Source organism: Apium graveolens, chromosome 7 (assembly GCF_009905375.1).
Source record: "Apium graveolens cultivar Ventura chromosome 7, ASM990537v1, whole genome shotgun sequence".
NCBI classification, from domain to species: Eukaryota; Viridiplantae; Streptophyta; class Magnoliopsida; order Apiales; family Apiaceae; genus Apium; species Apium graveolens.
Genome location: NC_133653.1, coordinates 262,979,581 through 262,996,925, shown reverse-complemented (window position 1 = coordinate 262,996,925; position 17,345 = coordinate 262,979,581). Strand labels below are relative to the sequence as shown.

The following is a 17,345-nucleotide window of genomic DNA, read 5'->3' as shown; positions in this document are numbered from 1 at the left end:
GTTCAATCTACAAAAGTTAACAAACTAGAGTAGTAAATTATAAAATTAGAGAGTAACAGTCAAAAGAAAAATAATAAGGAATGGAAACAAATAGAGGATGCTATAAAAGTTAAAATATTGTTAAGTGCTAAAGAACATATACATGTATTAGATTTAGCAAATAAACGATAATTCATCATCAATATAGTGACTGTATCCATCATCTGAATAAGGATGCTTTCATTTTCAAGAAGTGGACTCCACATTCTCGAACTTCTTCACCTGTATTACGTAAGTAGTAATGTAAATACAATATGTATATACATATCACAATCCAGTCATATGATGAAAATCGAAATGTGAGCATACTGAGATTGGAATTAAGCTAAACTTTATGTTTAGTATATGACTTATAATTCGCATATGCAAGCAATAATTTATCTAAATCGAGCATACTTTATGGGAGTATAATATTTGTATGTACTAAAAAAAAATCCAAATCAAAACTCAATACATGAGGTGTGATAGGTCCATAATATACTTGAGAAGCTCGAATGCTGAAAATAATCTAAGAAGATAATATTGGATTCACATATATGTTATGGAAATACGGATTTTAGAAGCAAGAAATACCCACAATCCGTTAGAATTTGTATCTGGTAAATTGTCTCCATCGAAAATCTTTGTAAGACATCCTCATTTCACATCCTGTAAATTCAATCAAACAAACAAACAAACATTTGTAGACAACAAATATCTTATACACATACACATATATGAACACATAAATAATAAAAATTCGCTAAAAGAATATGAAAGAAAAATGAAGGAAAAAATGACACGATTGTATGAATAGAGAATCATTCAAAAATTAGGTTTTATCCGATAAGAAGCATAATAGACACAGATGAATCAACATGTGATGGTTACCGTGTTTGTGCGGATAACTGATGTCTAGTAATTCAAATCTGTGTGATGAGCGTGATAAAAGCCTATCGGCTGCAAAACTGAGTTCAAATTTTGGTAGTTAAGATGGGTTGCTAGAATTACGTTGAAGATTGGTGTATAAGATCCATAAATTTTGTGGATAGTCCATATTATACCGGGTAAAAAAATCCATAACCCTTTTATAAAATGGATAGTCCATGTTTACATGTAAAAATAGTGGTAAAAGTGAATGGATAGTATTCATGGGTTTGGATAGTATCCAGAATTTGAAAAAATAAAAAAGCTAGTTCTAGTACACATTAAGAATATATTGATGAGAGAGAATAAGGAAATCAATAATTATCATTGAATTAGTGTTGTAACAGATGTGAGAAAATCATGCAAATCTTTCCTTAGATAAGATGTTTAAATTTTAAAATTCAAAAAATTTCCATGCTTAGTGTTTTGATGGGTAAAAAAATGGGTAAACTATATGGATATATCCATGGATATATAGATTTTATACTTAATATGGGTCATGGGTAAATTTATTTACCCATTGGGTAAATTTTGTGGATATATCCATGGATCTAGTGATTTTATACTTAATATGGGTTATGGGTACCCATTTGGAAAATGTGTAAATTAAGGAGTAGTCATTAAGAATATATAGATATGTATTAATTTTACACGTTTTTCTTTATTAATAAACGAAACCTATTTTTAAGTGGTACTTTGGTTTCACTTATTATTTTTTTTATTTTTTTATCGTAAGTAACCCGCAGCCGCTACCCTTCGGGTGCGCATAGGGTAAACTCTACGGGCTCACGCAATAGCCTGCAAACCACGTGAACCAAGGTAAACCACATTTAAGCGACATGTTCTGACTCATGAGGCATTATTATAAATTCTCCTCCCGTGAGATTCGAACCTGTAACCAAGAGGATAGTTATCTTCTCATTAACCAACTGAGCCAACCCTTGCGGCCTTTTGATTTCATCTTTTATGATTCATATTATAACTCTAAGTGTATTCTTTTTATTCTTTTTTATTCCTATATGAATTATAATTCTCTATGTACTATTTTTAATCATTTCTTAAATTTTATAAGCCGTGTTTTTTTTATTATTTTTACAGGTTTAAATCCTATTTTTAATTATATTTTAAAATAAAAAGTTCATAAATTGGCCCAACTAAATATGTTCCGAAAAATATCAACCACGACCAAGTAAATAGACCATATGTTTAAATTGAAATTTTTAATTTAGAAATTTTTAATTTGTTGGTGGAATTCCATTTTAATAAAATAATATAAAACTATAATTTTTGATTTCACCACTAGAAAATAATAAAATTGTGTACTTGATGGGATACTTGGTTTCATCTTAGTACGATTACGCCGTATTTTGGTTTCACCCTATATTTTTCTTTCATGTAGAGTTCTATGTTGTTTTTTAACAAAATATAGATTGGAATCATATTATAATTACGATATTTCTATTTTCGTAGAATTCTTTTTTATTTTTTTATTAAAATAATAAAATGGAATCTTTTATACATTGTTATTAATTAATAAGGAACGCATCTTTTAAGAGATACTTTAGTTTCACCCATTTTTGTTTTTACGGACTTTTGGTTTCACCCATTTTTGGTTTTACGAACTTTTGATTTCACCCTTTAAATCTTACTTTAGCTTTAAATATACCATTTTCATTCTTTTTTTTATTTGTATATTACTTTAAATTTTTGTTAAATTATCTGTCAATCGTGTTGCTCATTATTTGACTAAATTTTTGATGTTAAATATTAGTTATGTCTTTTTGAACAACAGATACATAATAACATTGAGTTTGTTATTCTAATAAAATTTGAGTTAATAAAAACTGCATATAATTTAAAAAGAAAAATTACAATAATTGTACAATTTTATTTATTATATATTTTAATAAAAATTTAAAATAAATTTTTATAATCATTATTCAATATTAATATTTTGATCTTCGCCGGGTTACTAGTAAAAGAGACACAAAGGAGTTAAAGCTATGTCAGATCTACTTTCCAGCAGAGTTTTTAAGTGGTTTCTCTTGTTGCCATGTGCTAAAGTGCTCCAAGTGTCTCTGTAAAATAGTATCCGCTTTGCACTTTATCTACATGCCAGTTTGCCAGAGATGCTTCTGACTTTTACACATTACTCTCCATTTCATCCCTGCTTGGTTTAATTATTCGGAGATGATATATATAAATATTGATAGCTTTTAAACTAAACTCGTCGGAATTTAAACATTTTACAGACTGTTGATTCCACCTTAATATTTCAAGTTTTGTGTTAATTCTTTGTTGCGAATTGTCATGTTGTACATCAACACATGTGTCATTGCATAAATTGGATTTCGTTTTAAATAGAATAACCGCGAATATGTTGCTTCAGCAATAACCTATATAACATGATAGTAACTTCATGAGTAATACATTTCAATACATTTGAATAAATACGTATGAAGAAAATCCCTGCAAATCGCATTAGTTTTAGGTCTTAATCATTACTGACGTGGCACAAATGTATTATCTTTATACAATTTCTTTTTAAAGTTTGAATCAGTAAATTTTATAAGCCTGAGGTTTTTCTCATGTTTTAATTAGTGAGCAGGGAAAAGAATAGATCTATATGAACATTATGAGTTGTCCCTAGAACAGCAGCAGCAAACCTTTTTAAGAATCATTTGCATCCAAGTCTAGGGAGCCAATTGGTTTGAAGGGAATGAATTAGAATGAGCTGATGCTTAGTGATTAACGCATTAAGATCATTTGGTTTTTTAAATTTTTTAGGTTGAATGACACAATAACTACCACAATTAAGTTCAAAAGTATCTAAATGTTTCATTTTACCATTTTTTCGAGGAACTAGTCCACAAGCTTACTCATTAAATTCATTCCAATAAGACTTAAATTAATGAAACCAAAAATAGCTTCTGGATCTTTACTACTTGATATGGGATCTGAGCTAAAATTCTGAGCTTTAGGGTTGAGCAAGAGAGCGAAGGCAGGCATCTATCTTTGGACTGAACTGCTTGAGCTGGAGCAATGAGTCAATGTGACTTTATGTATGGATTCAAGTGATATTTAGGAAGCCTGAAAAGGGAATTTTATTTATTTCTTGCGTACACAGCTTAAGTCAAGGGAAGTAAAGTCGTAAAGGTCATTCCAGAAGAGTTAATGTGAAGTAGGAGATTTGATAATTCTGGAGTTCCCCATCTCCAGAAAAGCTTAGGAATTGAGTATTCTAGTTGTCAGAGTTTGTGTTGTAATACTATACTGTACTAGCTTTCAATTATGTTACTAGCGAAGAAGCCCATATCCACCCCGCAGTAGCAACAGTTGGGCATTCCCCAAAGGACGTTGTTAAATATATGATCCTATTGGGGTTACTCAACAGACGTCAACTTTGATATCCAAAAGTATGGCTGACTTGTGAAGATCGACCTCCTATCCATAAACACTAGAGGCCATTTTTTTCCTCCTGCGCCTACTTTTTGCTTGAAAGTAACCTTCGACTTCTAATGTCCTGCTAACCAAACTCTGGTTCTTGCAGACTTGTCTTCTACAGATTTTCTTTGTGGTGATTTTCCTTGTTGGAATTGTTTAACTCTTAGGATAGATATTGACTAAATGCTATAAAGAAACGTATGGTAAAGTAATGAATCCTACATTTTATTCTTATAAAAAATATACACCATATTTGTTTACATAAAACCAATTTTAACTGTATTTCAATATGTTGAGTTGAATGGCTAAACAACTCTTTTGAGTTCTAATATCCCACGCCTTTACAATGTGATTGTCGACTCAGCTGACAAAATTAAAAAGTTCAGTTGCTAGTCCATTTCATATTCTTGTCCTTTGTAACACTTTATATGACTTTCATTATTATATTTTGTCCACAGGGTCAGGGATGGTCAAAATTTTGTTAACTGAAATTATACATCTGACTAATATCTATCGAAACCACTTGCATAGTAGTTGCATATACAAATTCAGTTGATCGATTCTGTAGGACTGCTAGAACTGAAACAAGAAGAGGCTTAAAAGCACAATCTGAGAATTTTGTACAAATATACAATTGAAACATTACATTCCTTCTGGGGACCAACTATGAGGCAACCTGTTGTCCCCGAGGAATTGATAGCCTATCTCTTAATATTTTCAAACAATTCTGATGAGTATATAACATAATGAACTAAGAATTACCTAGCACTTATGTTTGATAACTACGTACTACGCCCTCAGGCTCCAAAGGTGCAATTCTGATAGTAATACTTTCTTGTTGCGGTGGGATTGGTTGTGGTGGGCTAGGCATGCTGCAGCCGACTATTTTCTGACATGTCTGAATCAGGCATTGTCTACAAGTAGGACAGGACGAATGGGAATTGAGCCACCTATCAATGCATCGGATGTGAAAACCATGGTTGCACTTGGGCAAAACTTTCACACGCTCACCAGGAGCAAACTCTGAGAGGCATATTACACACTCGGCATCTAATCCAGGTAGCTTCAAGTCAGCTGTGTAATTTACTACCGGGAAAGTCTTAAGAGCCTTTTTCTTGATCCCTGTATTGGCTAAACGAGCCGAAGAGCTTTCACTTGTTTCAGAGGCCACTAATCTTGAACACCTTAACGCGCACCTAACTATAGAATTCAGACCTAGTGAGCAAATCAAAGCACACAAGAGGACTGACAGTACCATCACAACATTCGCGTCAAAACTATTATCCCCTGGAACAGGTTCTGATGCGACGTGTCGGTTGCCACTTACTGGAGGGCTTGCTGCAACCTGTTGTTGATACATAGGGGTATGTAATAGTAACCTTCTTGAGTAAAAGTGGCTTTGAACTTCTTGAAAGACAACTGTGGCAGTGGTTAAAGTAGAAATAGACATGTTGTAGAATGCAAGTGTTTTGGATGGAATACTTGGAAGTCTGTATTTCAGGGATTATATAGAGGAAAGACTGAAATGTGAATTTTGCTTTTGAGTTTTGATACTAAAGGCTTATTTATATTAAAAAAACTCACAAGATTTTGAGAATATTCTGAGGTTATGAAATTAAAGCCAACTTGAGGATTTTCTAAATATTTTGCACCACTGGGTTCCTCCACCAAGTATCTTGTAGTTTAATGCCCTTTCTAATCAATGGGCCCATCCCACTTTCTTCCTGGCATAGAATGCCATCTGGAACTTCCCTTTTGTTAAAGCATATCTCTAATGATAAGGGCCCCCAGCTCCCAATGCTCAAGAAGGAGTAAGGAAGTTTCCCAATATTAGATGACATGGAAACTCCATTCACTTTAGTTTTCAGAACTGGTGCGTATTCCTCTATTCTGGTTCTAACTCTGAAGTTTTCGATATATGATTCTAAGTCCATAGTCTGATTTCCAACTGTAGTTTCAGCGATCGTATGAACAATTACTCTTAAAAGTTTGTTTATTCGTGTTTATGCCAGATATTTGCGAAAATAGCACTACAGCATTTAACGGACAAACTACAGCTTCTCATTTACATTTCTACTGAAGTACTTTTAAGTGTCTGTGTTATAGAATCATAATAACAACACAAGTAAACTAAGCTCTTGATAATTGTACTTTTTCACTATCTTATTATGATCGATACCAACCCTAATAGACTAGATTACCTTTTGATGTACCGTGTACTTTTCCTGCTTATTTTCATTTTCACTGATATTAATACAAGTGCCTGTCTATTTTAAATACTTGATACTAATCTGCATTGATAAGGATCTGATACTGCTGTGGTCCCCAGAAAAACCATGATTTTTATCCATGTAATAGTACTACAGCCTACATGCTCTGCAAGTAGTCTATTTGTAATATAATCTTGCCTAAAAGCGATAATCTAATTTTGTGGTTGGTAAGTAATCATAGTTATCTGATAGATCTACAAGATTGTCTGCAATTAAAAAATTGTTACTGTTGGCAAGTTGTTTTGCTGTAAGGTTGATTTGAATCTTGATCCTTTGAGCCTGTCATGACTCCAGATTATTCCAAGGTACTCGAAAGTACATCGAATCCCTGGAAGATGGATATTAGAATATAGATGCAGAAGGCAGTTGCAGGTTTTTTATGTTATCTGAAGCATACATTTCGGGTTGATTGCATAAATAGATAGTAACATTTTGAGACATGGTAACTATAAAAAATTATAGATGTGCCTTTTCTTTTGTTTTCAAGTCTAGTACTAAAAGTTGAGCCCTTATCTTCGAAGCTGGACTACACTAATTCTTTGCATTGTGGCTCCACTCTACGAAAGTGAAAGATGGAAGTGGGAAGGATAGTTTTTGTTCATATGATTAATAAGTAACATGATCCACGTGCTTCTCTTCTGATGTTTCCGTAAACATAACCTTGAATTTTTATAAGCTTAGCTTAGTTGTACTTTTCTTGCTACTAATCTTCCCATAATCTTGAGATAATCTCTATTGATTCTAGTATTATAGCTAGTGCTAATACATTTTGTTTGACTTGGTTAGCCTATTATCTTTTAATATCTTGTGTCCACTCTTTGGTTTTAATTTCTTAAATACTGATAGCTTTTCAGGAGATAAGAAGATATGATTACTTTTAACAGAACTATTGAGAATTTAATGGGGAGCTTGGCAGATTACAGAAATTTAGCAATATGAAGAAAAGTATTAAGTCCGCAGTAGCCAGGTAGGTGTACATTACATTCTGTTTCAGAGAGATTCCCAGCTTTTTCTAGTTGTGTGTTGTTGTTCCTTTATCACTTTTTTCGAAGACAGGTAGATTGAAACACCTGGGAAGGATATTTTGCAGAAAGAACGGATCTCCAGCGAGTGCGAGCCCTAAATTGCACGATCATAGCGTAGGAATAGACTAGTAGCTAGGCTGTTCAAATCATGAGTCCCCGAAAGTTTTTAAATTTCTGTTATAAGTACTGTTGCTGCTTAAGAATTACGGCATGTGTCAGATGTATGAGATAGCAATTCAGGGGACTTGGCAGAGAGGAACACATGTATATTTAGACGGAATAAGGTGTCAGAGCTTGATTCTGAGTGAGTTATACTTGATATGTTTAATTATGGCTTAACGGTCTTTTAAGCTTTAAGGTTTGCATCAATATACACATCAGCCCATGTCCGATCCAAGGGTAAAAAGAAAGAAACAATTTTGAACTCAGGGCTGATGCGTATATTGGTGCAAACCTTAAGGCTTAAAAGGCCATTAAGCCTTACTTTATTTAAATAAGTTGGAATTACCCATTATTGTTGATGCTTAAGTATTATGACATGTGTCAGATGTATGAGATAGCAATACAGGGGACTTGGCAGAAAGAAGAACACATATGTTTAGAATAAATAAGGTGTAGGCCTTACTTCCGAGTGAGACATAGTTGATATGTAATTACGATTGACGGCCGTTGGTTGTTGTGTTGGTGGTGCAGCTAACTTAGGTGCTCTGTGGTATCCCAGTCCCAACTCTAAGTATGATAAATAAGTAAATATAAGTGGGAGGAGCAGTAAAGTGGCTCTTCAACTACAAGATTTTGGAGCATTAACAGAATCTTCCCAACTATAAATTTGATGGGATGCATTCATGTACTAAGGGATGGAGGAGCCCATACAACATGTGCTTTGATATTTGCACTTTCCTTTCCGGGGATTGGAGTGTGGCCGCCCTTTATTTTTTAGTGCTGATTTAGCTTTTAACATTGCCCTCTCTATTTTTCGTATTTTATAGCATCTATTTCTCCTTTCCATCTTCCAGTGAAGTCTATCTCTTTACTTAACCTTTCTTATTAGAGGGTTCCCCTTTAATATGCAGAAACTTAGTGACAACATGTGTAGTTTAGCATTTATGGTAACCTCAGTTGCAAGGTCGGCCCTAAGATTTGCGGGGCTTTAGTCGAAATCAGTTTATAGAGCCTTAAGATATATATACTAAGCAATTTTTTATGTATTCACTAAGGGAGTTGGTAATTTTGGGGCCTTGAGTGTATAGGGTCTGTGCGCGCAAGTCTTGTTCGCGTGTAGTCAGGCTCACCTTTGCTCAGTTGTGATCTTCGGTGTCTTATTCGTTTATTTTATATATCATTATATTAAGATTTAATAGCATTCATCTAGTCCTTTCCCATCTTGTTTGTGCTTAAGATATTTTCATCCACAAACTAATCATTAATATATAAGTTAAAATTAATCTTAACTGCATTAGCTGAACCTTGCAGCAATCTGCTAAAATCATCTTACTAGGTGCCTTGTCATTTTTAACTAGGCCGACTTTTAGTCTTTTTACACTTTTTAAATATCTTTTCATCATGATAAAGATATTGCGGTGTTACTTATCTCTTTTGTTTCATGTTTACAATCATTTTCATAACTGTTACCTGCATTATTATGATTCTGTAATAATTCTAAGGTTATCTTAAGTTTAACACGAGAAATTGTTAAAATCATTATAATTTATAGGCAGTGGCCGTTGCATTATTGCAATTCGTTACCAGGAACTCAACCTCTGGACGCTGTAAGTATTAATTAAATTGTAGTTTAACAGAATTTCAATCTGTGAGTAATTTGCAGAATTCTGCAGAAGTTTTATGTTTAAAAACAGCTATGTTACCCTGTCCCTGACTCTATATTTCGTTAGAATTACATTTATCGACACACTGACATGAGTATAAAAACTCGGTGTCTTTTTTGAGCTAAAAATGTAAAATACTTAAAAATTTGGAGGATCCGATACTTGGATAAATACCCGTGTTGGACGATTCCAGTGGAATCCTAGTAACATGGACTATATATTATGTTGTGTAAATTCATTATGCTGGCTTCCATTGGATTGGTTGCCATAAACTGGGATCAAACAAGGTACTATCACTTCCAACTGTTCTTATAACAGTCTTAAGGTGGTTATATTGTTTACTCCCAATTTGAGGTTGTATTGCGCTTACTTTTTACTTCTTATGGTGGTTAGCAACAAATTTAAAAAATATCACATTCTTAAAAGTGAAGCGTGAAAAATGAAGTGGAATGTCCTTGGATTATGTACTTGTCCGTACTCTGCAGGCATTATTACTAAAGATTAAGAAAGAGAAAAAAAGAAGAAGATAATAATCCGAATCAAATCACACTTACTGGGACAATCACTGGTTAAAAAGATTGTATTTTCACTAGTAGTAGATATTCATGATTTAGGATATAGAAATAGTTGCAGTAGTGGGATAGTCCTAATGACCATGCCAACACATGTCCTTGTTTAATTCTTAAAGAAGATTACTACTATATTTGCTGTTTTAGGAAAAAAGCTAAGGGACCATTTGCATCATGGGATTTCAACCTGGTTAACGAGAATGAGTAAGAGATTATATTAGATTCTTGTATTGAAATTTCATTCTCATTTCTGTTACTTGGGTTGTAATTCCATTATCCAAACGGGCACCAAGTGTCTTGCAAATATAAACCAGTTGCAGAAATGAAATATATTGAATTACCGGTGGTCTCTGCGAAAGAAAGAGGAAGGTTGAATATTAGGGTCTTTGTTTAAATTCGATTTCTTGACATTTTTAACATCATAAGATCCCAGTGAACGTGATTTTGGGATGAAAGAAACTCTGAGAATCAAGGACATAGAATACTAAATTTGTAGATTCATTTGCTTTAGTAGATAACAATGTTGTTAAATTAATACCTATATTAATAAAGTCCCTCATAGTTGATAGTCGTAGTTCTACAGTGAACATGAACGTGGCATGCACATAGGCCATACTGTGCTGTGAAATAAAGATCAAATGAGAAAAGATCAGAGCCTGTGGGATATGAAATCTGGGTGGAAAGTGTCTTTTTGTGATAAAAAGGACAGAACATGTGATGAAAAAACTAGTGTCTGTCTTTGAGCACCGATTGTAGCAGTGAAGAATGATTAAGTTTCTTAACATGATACATAGCTCAGGGGCTCCCAAGGGACTCACTTTCGACTCCCTGCCACCCTCGATATTCTAAGAGTATCGTAAGCAGATCGGAAGTAGATAACAAGTAACAAGTAACTTAATCATTATTTACGCACTTTTCATGTCTAAATCTGACTGTCTCCATGTCGGCGAGTAAGCCTTCTCTTTGTTTGTTCTGCTTAAATTTGCTTAATGACTTTAGTAGAACAGTAATTCCGTATCAAGACTTAAATTTGCTTAAGTTGGGGTGGTTGTGTTGTTTAATTGACAGGATTAATTTATGGTTGATTTGGTTCTAATGGTTTTCGATTCTGATATATATTATATGTATTTGTCTCCAATAAGTTCATGCACTATGTTAGTGAAAAGTATTTGTGATAGCTATTGAAGGTCATTGGTCAACTCCTTTTAATACTCAGTATAACCTTTTTCAAATGTCTATGTGCTATTAGCACTTTAGCAGCAATAGGGTTCATTCACTTGTGTATCATTTTAGTATATACTTTAATTTAGGGATCCTCAACAATCAATCCGTTCTAATTTTCCGCGAATAGGTTTAGTATCGAAAGTTTTTGTCAATGCAGGGCGCATGTTATCTATCCGCGCTTAATATACCACTTCTAGGATTTTTTGCCCTCCGCAAAAATTGTACTAGATGGTTGGTTGCTAACGATCGATTGTTGTGGATCAGCTTCCTTAATTATTTACATTTTCAATTCTTATGCATATATAGATATCGATAGTTGCAGAAATTTAAATACTTTCACTTACGTGAGAATTAAATATTCTCGACCTCTTACTGAAATTTCGTTGTTATCTAGCTAGACGCTCACATTCCAAACCCGATATTTGAACTCTCAACCTCGAAACAAGATGAGAATCGAAGTCAAGTCAAGTATAATTACTCCGCGTTCTCTGTTCATGGATTCTGCACTTGTATCTGGTATGGAGTCTGGACCCTAGTAGTAACAGAACTTGCTAATACTCCATGTGCTTGCTTGATGCTTCTGTGTTGTGAGGTCTTTTCCTTTTTGTGCTGAATGTCTGGATGATATTGCAGTCTAAACTCTATTATAATATGAAGATTTATGTGTTTCACTTCTTAATATAAGTCCAGTCTTTGCTCATTCTAATAAAAAAAAGTCTTCATTTCCACTGGTATTTAGTGATTGAAACACTTGAGATGGTCTTTAGTCAATAACTAAAATATGTGGTTTGAGTTCGGATTTGAGTTGGCGTGCCACTAAAAAACGAGTGCCGTGATTAATACTCACGTAACTGATTTTCATTCAGCTTAAATGATACACCTACACATTGCAAGAGTAGGAATCGGGGGCAATTCAGAAAACCGTGAGAACTAAAAGTACAAAATATATTTAAGAAGGGTGTTGTTCCACATTTATTGATAGGTGTCCATACAAACAGTTCAACCGCTCAACCGGTCACAATCGAACCGTATTGTGCGGATAATCATGAAATGTGAATTGGTTGTGCATTTAACTTTTAAAAACCATTTATTTACGGTTTGAATGCGATTTTAAATTCTTAAAAATCGCAACCGCAACTCGCAATATATATTTATAATAAAATATATTTTCAAAAATGTAGTTAATATATCATATAAATTAATACTAGTTAGTAACCCGTGCGAAGCACGGGCCCGAAATTAAAAATAATAATATCATATTATTAATTGTATAAAACTGAAACTCATAATCCGTGCAAAATACATATCTAAATATAATATATAAAATGCTGATAAAATATGTAGTTAAAAAAGTCGAATTTAAGTATAACTCTAAAATTTCAACATATAGTTCTAGTTATGCATGCACCTAATTATTTACTTATATAAATGACATGTTAACTTACTAATACAATTATTTTAAAGTAAATCGACGTTTGGATGTTCAGCAACATATAAAAATTGAAGGGTAATAAAATTTACAGAGAGTAAAAGTTAATTTTTGTTAGTTGAGATTTTATTACATAAAATTTTAAAAATAATTATATAATTTTCTATTGAGTACCAAGATTTAGGACCTAAACATGATTTCCTTATTAATATAGATACTCCCTCCGTCCCTTTTTACATTTCATATTTTGACTTGTAACCCTGTTCATGATAAGCGATTGACTATTAATTTACGGTCTAATCTATTAAGATCAAATATAGTCATGAGTGATCTTGTTGAATTCGTATTTATGAGTACTTTAATACAATGAAATTTTTATATTTAATACTAATACGATTAAAGATATTAACAATCAAAAGTGTGCATTGGCAAACGTGTCCAACACAAATAGGAAACGTTTTTAGGGACGGAGGGTGTAGTTGATAACCTGTGCGACACACGGGCCCGAGACTAAAAATATCGAATTAATATTTGTAGAAAATTATTCATAATCCGTACAAAACACGAATTAAAATTAATATATTAATATCAATATTAAATTGGTACTTGTAAAAAATAGTTATGTGGTTAAAAAGAATCGAATCACTTATGAAATTTTCCACTATAATTCTAATTTTGCATTTTTTTACTTGATATAGAAATCTAACATATTAGTTTTATTTTTGTGAAACGAATTGTATTTCTATCTTATGAACCAAGTATCTGTTCTTTAGATAATTTATTAGTAATTAATATAATTTGATAATTATCTATAATTAGCTTTTGCAATATAGTTTATTTAATATTAATTAATTATCGATAAAAATTACGATTGGATGAGCAATAACTAAAAAGAAAATAAAATTTACAAAGAATATAAGTCGTTTTGTGTTAAAAACAAAGTTTATTGAGAATGGAAATCGACTTATATCAGGTAAGTACAAAATTTGGTTCTTTGGTACTTTGGTACTTTTAGCACCAAATTATACATTGTTTCACTTATTAATAAATTAAAATTAATATATTAATATCAATATTAAATTGGTATTTGTAAAAAATAGTTATGTGGTTAAAAAGAATCGAATCAGTTATGAAATTTTCCACTATAATTCTAATTTTGTATTTGTTTACTTGATATAGAAATCTAACATATTAGTTTTATTTTTGTGAAACGAATTGTATCACTATCTTTTGAACCAAGTATCTGTTCTTTAGATAATTTATTAGTAATTAATATAATTTGATAATTATCTTATAATTAGCTTTTACAATATAGTTTATTTAATATTACTTAGTTATCGATAAAAATTACGATGGGAAGAACAATAACTAGAAAGAAAATAAAATTTACAAAGAATATAAGTCTTTTTGTGTTAAAAACAAAGTTTATTGAGAATAGAAATGGACTTATATCAGGTTAGTACCAAATTTGGTACTTTGGTACTTTTAGCACCAAATTATACATTATTTCGATTATTAATAAATTAAAATTAATATATTAATATCAATATTAAATTGGTACTTGTAAAAAATAGTTATTTGGTTAAAAAGAATCAAATCAGTTATGAAATTTTCCACCATAATTCTAATTTTGCATTTTTTTACTTGATATACAAAATCTAACATATTAGTTTTATTTTTGTGAAACGAATTGTATCACTATCTTATGAACCAAGTATTTGTTCTTTAGATAATTTATTAGTAATTAATATAATTTGATAATTATCTTATAATTAGCTTTTGCAATATAGTTTATTTAATATTACTTAGTTATCGATAAAAATTATGATTAGATGAACAATAACTAAAAGAAAATAAAATTTACAAAGAATATAAGTCGTTTTGTATTAAAAACAAAGTTTATTGAGAATAGAAATGGACTTATATCAAGTTAGTACCAAATTTGGTACTTTGGTACTTTTAGCACCAAATTATACATTATTTCGATTATTAATAAATTAAAATTAATATATTAATATCAATATTAAATTGGTACTTGTAAAAAATAGTTATTTGGTTAAAAAGAATCAAATCAGTTATGAAATTTTCCACCATAATTCTAATTTTGCATTTTTTTACTTGATATACAAAATCTAACATATTAGTTTTATTTTTGTGAAACGAATTGTATCACTATCTTATGAACCAAGTATTTGTTATTTAGATAATTTATTAGTAATTAATATAATTTGATAATTATCTTATAATTAGCTTTTGCAATATAGTTTATTTAATATTACTTAGTTATCGATAAAAATTACGATTCGATGAACAATAACTAAAAGAAAATAAAATTTATAAATAATATAAGTCGTTTTGTGTTAAAAACAAAGTTTATTGAGAATAAAAGTCGACTTATATCATGTTAGTACCAAATTTGGTACTTTGGTACTTTTAGCACCAAATTATACATTGTTTCGCTTATTAATAAATTTGTATGTATACATATTTATTAACTAATCTTAGTTTATTGTTAAGACTTCGTTTATTAGATTCACAATCATTATAAGATATATAACCAAAATAAATGGAAAATATAATGAACATGTAATTTTATTTTTATCTTTTTTTTTCCTTCCAACTCCATATTTTTGTATATTTTTAATATTCTTGCTCCACAAAGAGCATTAGTCTCTATTTTATTTTTGAATGTAAATTTATCATGTAACTTAAATTTGATTATTAATATTCTGAATTTATATTTTTGCAAATTATTAATTATTTTAAAATAAGTGGTTGAACCGCAAACCGATCCGTAATAACCGTAAATTCGCAACCGCAATTGACGCGGTTAACAGCAATCACAAATGCGGTTGTAAATGACAATTATCTAAAATCGCTCTTCGCGGTTCGATTCGACTTTTAATCCAAAAATAATCTGATCCGAATTGCATATACCCGTAATAATAAGTATATACCCGATAGTAAGCAAACCTATGGCCGCCTTTTTTTTTATAAATAGTAAAAATTCAAAAATCAAAAAATAAAATACTGATAAAGTGAGGTGTCCCTTGATTTGGACGGAATTTTTTCGCGGAGTGATGGTTATATCAATGTATGCGAGGGACCACAACCCATTTAAGAAAAGTGTTTTTGCACCATACTCAACATTTTCTTTTTGTTAAGAAACTGTGCTTATTTATTCGCACTCACTGTACAAATTCAGGCTCGATAAAATGGGTCTGGATTTCAAAAAATCAATCGAACCGAAATTCATGAAATCGATATACCATCTGAAATTCGAATTCTTTAATCCGTAAACGGATTTAAACCGATTTGAAAATTATCTGAACCGAAAATTTACCCGAAAATGATTCAAAATATTAGATCCGATAATAACTTGGAACCGAAAAAAACCGATAAGATATAATTTGAACCGACTGTGACCCGAAATAAGCAAATTTCATACTTACTTTTTTTTGTTTAAGATACATTAATATTTAATCATAAATGTTTGTAAAAGTACATTATATTATACTGATAATACTACATTTTATATAAAAAAATTGAATTCCCACAAATTGAAAAAATGAATAAGTTATGATCCAAAAATATCCGAACCGAATTGAATCCAAACCGAATTTTGTCCGATCTTAATCTGAATTTCAGCTAATTTTAGTCCGAATTCGACCAAACCGAATCACATCCGACCCGATCCGATGGCCTCAAAGTATATCATAATCCGAAAATGGATCTGATCCGAAATTGAGCCGATCCGATTATCCGAATTGTCAGCCCCATACAAATTTGATTTTTCTTGAAAAATTTGTACGATTTTTGTTTGTCCTTGGTTTATGATATTAGTGTTTTAACAAAAAAAGATAGAAAAGAGAAAACACTTTTATCACCTCTTAAATCCTACAGATATAAACTACTGCTATGTACAAGTATGATTCTTCATTTTGGTTTTCATTTCAATTTTTTTCAAATTTTATTTAACAAAAACATTTGCAAACAATAGAAAACTGAGCTATCGGTTGATAAAAAAAAAGACAATACGAAGAGAAGAGAGTGATATACAACAATACTACATTAGTAGTTGATCTGGTAGTACTTATCAGCAAGATAACTGACTAATCCAAAAATTAAGCAACAATGCTGAAGCAATAAAAGTATTTTACGCAATTATCGTGAATAAATATAGCTATTTATCAATGAGTCAGTTACCAAATCCATCTGTACTTGAGCTAACTAGTTTTATAAATTAAGCTAAGATGATCAACATGAAGATCTTGAAATGTAAGTTTTAACAGACCTTATACTGCATTATGGATTTTAAATATAAAAGAATAACTAAATATACAAAAGAAAACTGAACAAAACTTTTAAAGCTCGTTTGGTGAAGGATTTGTTGATTAGTATTGTGTAGCAAACATGCGTAGTGTGTAGTCCCAGCCACATCAAACCCGAACCTGTAATCCTATCATAATGCTCCTAGGAGAATATGATATACACTTTGTTAACCTGTCGATCTAAAACAAGGTGTAGTAGACTCAACATGATCTTATACTCTTCGCACCTAATCTAACTGCTTAAAAAAATGTCTGGTAATAGAAGTCCAAAAAAAAACTATG

The 17,345-nt window shown here is 31.3% G+C and overlaps 1 protein-coding gene across 1 annotated transcript; it reads right to left on the bottom strand.

The window, feature by feature from the left end:
• Positions 1 to 4,985: 4,985 nt before the first annotated feature.
• Positions 4,986 to 5,943, bottom strand: LOC141675189 (RING-H2 finger protein ATL78). The gene has a single exon (XM_074481901.1). The coding sequence runs from the start codon at positions 5,837 to 5,839 to the stop codon at positions 5,159 to 5,161; it is 681 nt and encodes a 226-aa protein (XP_074338002.1). The 5' UTR covers positions 5,840 to 5,943; the 3' UTR covers positions 4,986 to 5,158.
• Positions 5,944 to 17,345: the final 11,402 nt, after the last annotated feature.

Coding starts and splice junctions, on each gene's coding strand:
- LOC141675189 (XM_074481901.1), bottom strand. CDS start 5,839: ATGTCTATTTCTACTTTAACCACTGCCACAGTTGTCTTTCAAGAAGTT.